Here is a 5,724-nt window from a genome sequence, read left to right as displayed (position 1 = left end):
AACACAGCCCTGGAGGTAACACACACACACACACACACACACGGACACGGACGGACACTAGGGTTAAATATTCTCCCTTTTTTTTTTGTTTACAAATGTTCCATCCAGAGAATAAATCCCTTTTCTCCTGGGTAACTTGGTATTTCCAGCCCAAACAGGAAGTGTCATACACATTAAAACCTCTACAGGATCGGTGGGTCCTCCCCTGTGGGGCGGTTGAGCCGTAGGCTAATGCGATTTAGCATGAGGTTGAGTTAACGTAGGCTGCGATTTAGCATGAGGTTGAGTTAACGTAGGCTAATGCATTTAGCATGAGGTTGAGCTATAACGATTAGCATGAGGTTGAGCTAATAATGCGATTAGCATGAGGTTGAGCTAATGCGACGTGAGGTTGAGCTAATGCGATTAGCATGAGGTTGAGTGTAGGCTAATGGTTAGCATGAGGTTGAGTTAACGTAGGCTAATGTGATTAGCATGAGGTTGAGCTAAGGCTAATGCGATTAGCATGAGGTTGAGCTAACGTAGGCTAATGCGATTAGCATGAGGTTGTAAATAACAAGAACATTTCCCAGGACATAGACATATCTGTTATGGTGTGAAAGCTTAAATTCTTGTTTATCTAACTGCGCTGTCCAATTTACAGTAGCTATTACAGTGAAATAATACCATGCTATTGTTTGAGGAGAGTGCACAGTTATGAACTTGAAAATGTATCAGTAAACCAATTAGGCACATTTGGTATTGATACAGAATTTTGAACAGAAATGCAATGGTTCATTGGATCAGTCTAAAACTTTTCACATACACTGCTTCCATCTAGTGGCCAAAATCTAAATTGCACCTGGACTGGAATAATACATGATGGCCTTTCTCTTGCATTTCAACGATGATGGTACAAACAACAACAACAAATAATGTTTATTTATTTGTGTTATCTTTCACCAGATCTAATGTGTTATATTCTACTACATTAATTACACATTTCCACAAACTTCAAAGAGTTTCCTTTTCAAATGGTATCAAGAATATGCAGATCCTTGATTCAGGTCCTGAGCTACAGACAGTCAGATCCTTGATTCAGGTCCTGAGCTACAGACAGTCAGATCCTTGATTCAGGTCCTGAGCTACAGACAGTCAGATCCTTGATTCAGGTCCTGAGCTACAGACAGTCAGATCCTTGATTCAGGTCCTGAGCTACAGACAGTCAGATCCTTGATTCAGGTCCTGAGCTACAGACAGTCAGATCCTTGATTCAGGTCCTGAGCTACAGACAGTCAGATCCTTGATTCAGGTCCTGAGCTACAGACAGTCAGATCCTTGATTCAGGTCCTGAGCTACAGACAGTCAGATCCTTGATTCAGGTCCTGAGCTACAGACAGTCAGATCCTTGATTCAGGTCCTGAGCTACAGACAGTCAGATCCTTGATTCAGGTCCTGAGCTACAGACAGTCAGATCCTTGATTCAGGTCCTGAGCTACAGACAGTCAGATCCTTGATTCAGGTCCTGAGCTACAGACAGTCAGATTTGAGTCATTTTAGGTTGAAAATGAAAGGGGGGGAAAACAGGCGGATTTGATCAGAGTTTTGATCAGCCTGAGTTTTGATCTACCTGATCCTACCCATCCTACCCGAACCTACCAGATCCTACCTGATCCAACCCGAATCTACCTGATTCTACCTGATTCTACCTGATTCTACCTGATTCTACCTGATTCTACCTGATTCTACCTGATCCTGCCTGATCCTACCTGATCCTGCCTGATCCTACCTGATCCTGCCTGATCCTGCCTGATCCTACCTGATCCTGCCTGATCCTACCTGATCCTGCCTGATCCTGCCTGAATCTACCTGATCCTGCCTGATCTACCTGATCCTGCCTGATCCTACCCATCCTACCCGATCCTACCAGATACTACCTTATCCTACCTGATACTACCTGATCCAACCCGAATCTACCTGATCCTGCCTGATCCAACCTGTTCCTACCTGAATCTACCTGATCCTGCCTGATCCTACCTTATCCTGCCTGATCCTACCCAATCCAGCCCGATCCTGCCTGATCCTACCTGATCCTGCCTGATCCTTGCTGACCCTACCTGATCCTGCCTGATCCGACCTGATCCTGCCTGATTCTACCTGATCCTGCCTGATCCACCCATCCTACCTGATCCAACCCAAATCTACATGATCCTGTCTGATCCAACCTGTTCCTACCTGAATCTGCCTGATCCTGCCTGATCCTACCTGATCCTACCTGATCCAGCCCGAATCTACCTGATCCTGCCTGATCCAACCTGTTCCTACCTGAATCTACCTGATCCTGCCTGATCCTACCTTATCCTGCCTGATCCTACCTGATCCTGCCTGATCCTACCTGATCCTACCCAATCCAGCCCGATCCTGCCCGATCCTACCTGATCCTGCCTGATCCTACCTGATCCTGCCTGACCCTACCTGATCCTGCCTGATCCGACCTGATCCTGCCTGATTCTACCTGATCCTGCCTGATCCTACCCATCCTACCAGATCCTACCTGATCCTACCTGATCCAACCCGAATCTACCTGATCCTGCCTGATCCAACCTGTTCCTACCTGAATCTACCTGATCCTACCTGATCCTGCCTGATCCAACCTGATCCAACCTGATTCTACCTGATCCTGCCTGATTCTACCTGAATCTACCTGATTCTACCTGATCCTACCTGATGAGTTAGAGGCTTATTATGCATGACTCCCGAGTGGCGCAGTGGTCTAAGGCACTGCATCTCAGTGTAAGCGGCGTCACTACAGTCCCTGGTTCGATTCCAGGCTGTATCACAGCGGTCTAAGGCACTGCATCTCAGTGTAAGAGGCGTCACTACAGTCCCTGGTTCGATTCCAGGCTGTATCACAGCGGTCTAAGGCACTGCATCTCAGTGTAAGAGGCGTCACTACAGTCCCTGGTTCGAATCTAGTCTGTATCACATCCGGCTGTGATTGGGAGGCCCATAGGGCGGTGCACAATCGGCCCAGACACACACACACACACAGTGTGGGGTCCATAATGTGTATAATTGATGCTGGTCATTGGGACAGTGCTCTGATGCTGGGCTGATAACATTAGATGAGGAGGGACCTGCAGCATTGGGACAGTGCTCTGATGCTGGTCATTGGGACAGTGCTCTGATGCTGGTCATTGGGACAGTGCTCTGATGCTGGTCATTGGGACAGTGCTCTGATGCTGGTCATTGGGACAGTGCTCTGATGCTGGTCATTGGGACAGTGCTCTGATGCTGGTCATTGGGACAGTGCTCTGATGCTGGTCATTGGGACAGTGCCCTGATGCTGGTCATTGGGACAGTACCCTGATGCTGGTCATTGGGACAGTGCTCTGATGCTGGTCATTGGGACAGTGCTCTGATGCTGGTCTGATAACTCTGTGTGTATTAGATGAGGAGGGACCTGCAGCATTGGGACAGTGCTCTGATGCTGGTCATTGGGACAGTGCCAGATGCTGGTCATTGGGACAGTGCTCTGATGCTGGTCATTGGGACAGTGCTCTGATGCTGGTCTGATAACTCTGTGTGTATTAGATGAGGAGGGACCTGCAGCATTGGGACAGTTCTCTGATGCTGGTCTGATAACTCTGTGTGTATTAGATGAGGAGGGACCTGCAGCATTGGGACAGTGCTCTGATGCTGGTCTGATAACTCTGTGTGTATTAGATGAGAAGGGACCTGCAGCATTGGGACAGTGCTCTGATGCTGGTCATTGGGACAGTGCTCTGATGCTGGTCATTGGGACAGTGCTCTGATGCTGGTCATTGGGACAGTGCTCTGATGCTGGTCTGATAACTCTGTGTGTATTAGATGAGGAGGGACCTGCAGCATTGGGACAGTGCTCTGATGCTGGCTAAGAGACTGGCTGAGGACCAGATACCGTTCATATCGAAGGAGTACGCTGTTCAACTGGAGTTCATGTAAGATACACACACACACACATGTTATTTATTTCAATATTTTAGTTTCATGGTCTCGTGTTTGATGTCTCTCTCTCTCTCTCTGTAGAGGAGACTATGTGAATGCCCTGTCTCACTATGAGAAAGGTATGACCCACAACAACAAGGCAAGTCACCACTATCCTCTGCAGTGTGTGTTGTGGTTTTATTTTTCCATACAAGCTTTTATATTCTGTATTAGAGGGGTTAAAAACCTCCTACCCTCTTATCTTTCCTCCTTTTACACCCGTGTGAGTGTGTGTGTGTGTGTGTGTGTGTGTGTGTGTGTGTGTGTGTGGTTCCAGGAGCATGATGAGGCATGTCAGGGGGTGTGGCCAGAATGTCAATCAGGATGGGTGACATCAGAAGAGGCGCGGCCCAGGCAATCTCTCACCCGAGCAGAGGCCTGAAGAAAGACTGTGGGGTTATACTGAGAACATGAAGGTATCACTCTCTATCTCTCTCTATTTCTATCTGGCCTGAAGGTATCACTCTCTATCTCTGTTTCTATCTGGCCTGAAGGTATCACTCTCTATCTCTCTCTATTTCTATCTGGCCTGAAGGTATCACTCTCTATCTCTCTCTATTTCTATCTGGCCTGAAGGTATCACTCTCTATCTCTCTCTATTTCTATCTGTCCTGAAGGTATCACTCTCTATCTCTCTCTATTTCTATCTGTCCTGAAGGTATCACTCTCTACCTCCGTCTCCCTCTATTTCTATCTGTCCTGAAGGTATCACTCTCTACCTCTATCTCTATCTGTTTCTATCTGGCCTGAAGGTATCACTCTCTATCTCTATCTCTCTCTGTTTCTATCTGTCCTGAAGGTATCACTCTCTGTTTCTATCTGTCCTGAAGGTATCACTCTCTGTTTCTATCTGGCCTGAAGGTATCACTCTCTGTTTCTATCTGTCCTGAAGGTATCACTCTCTGTTTCTATCTGGCCTGAAGGTATCACTCTCTGTTTCTATCTGTCCTGAAGGTATCACTCTCTGTTTCTATCTGTCCTGAAGGTATCACTCTCTGTTTCTATCTGTCCTGAAGGTATCACTCTCTGTTTCTATCTGGCCTGAAGGTATCACTCTCTGTTTCTATCTGTCCTGAAGGTATCACTCTCTGTTTCTATCTGTCCTGAAGGTATCACTCTCTATCTCTCTCTGTTTCTATCTGTCCTGAAGGTATCACTCTCTGTTTCTATCTGGCCTGAAGGTATCACTCTCTATCTCTCTCTGTTTCTATCTGTCCTGAAGGTATCACTCTCTACCTCTGTCTCCCTCTATTTCTATCTGCCCTGAAGGTATCACTCTCTATCTCTATTTCTATCTGTCCTGAAGAAAGACTGTGGAGTCATACTGGAGAACATGAAGGTATCACTCTCTATCTCTCTCTGTTTCTATCTGTCCTGAAGGTATCACTCTCTACCTCTGTCTCCCTCTATTTCTATCTGCCCTGAAGGTATCACTCTCTATCTCTATTTCTATCTGTCCTGAAGAAAGACTGTGGAGTCATACTGGAGAACATGAAGGTATCACTCTCTATCTCTATCTCTATCTGTTTCTATCTGCCCTGAAGGTATCACTCTCTATCTCTCTCTGTTTCTATCTGCCCTGAAGGTATCACTCTCTACCTCTGTCTCTTTCTATTTCTATCTGCCCTGAAGGTATCACTCTCTACCTCTGTCTCTCTCTATTTCTATCTGTCCTGAAGAAAGACTGTGGGGGTTATACTGGAGAACATGAAGGTATCA

General features: G+C 46.6%; 1 protein-coding gene across 1 annotated transcript in view; it reads left to right on the top strand.

The window, feature by feature from the left end:
- Positions 1-4,401, top strand: part of LOC121843211 (WD repeat-containing protein 19-like) — a gene marked incomplete at its 3' end in the record, with an annotated part of 32,653 nt that extends 28,252 nt beyond the window's left edge. Inside the window, 5 exon segments of the mRNA XM_042312793.1 lie at positions 1-15; positions 3,850-3,959; positions 4,048-4,105; positions 4,283-4,298; positions 4,301-4,401. The exon segment at positions 1-15 is cut by the window's left edge and continues 96 nt beyond it. Of these exon segments, the coding sequence (XP_042168727.1) occupies positions 1-15; positions 3,850-3,959; positions 4,048-4,105; positions 4,283-4,298; positions 4,301-4,401 (300 nt within the window).
- Positions 4,402-5,724: the final 1,323 nt, after the last annotated feature.

Source organism: Oncorhynchus tshawytscha, unplaced genomic scaffold (genome assembly GCF_018296145.1).
Source record: "Oncorhynchus tshawytscha isolate Ot180627B unplaced genomic scaffold, Otsh_v2.0 Un_contig_12663_pilon_pilon, whole genome shotgun sequence".
In the NCBI taxonomy this organism is placed as follows: Eukaryota; Metazoa; Chordata; class Actinopteri; order Salmoniformes; family Salmonidae; genus Oncorhynchus; species Oncorhynchus tshawytscha.
This window is presented reverse-complemented; position numbering and strand designations above follow the sequence as displayed.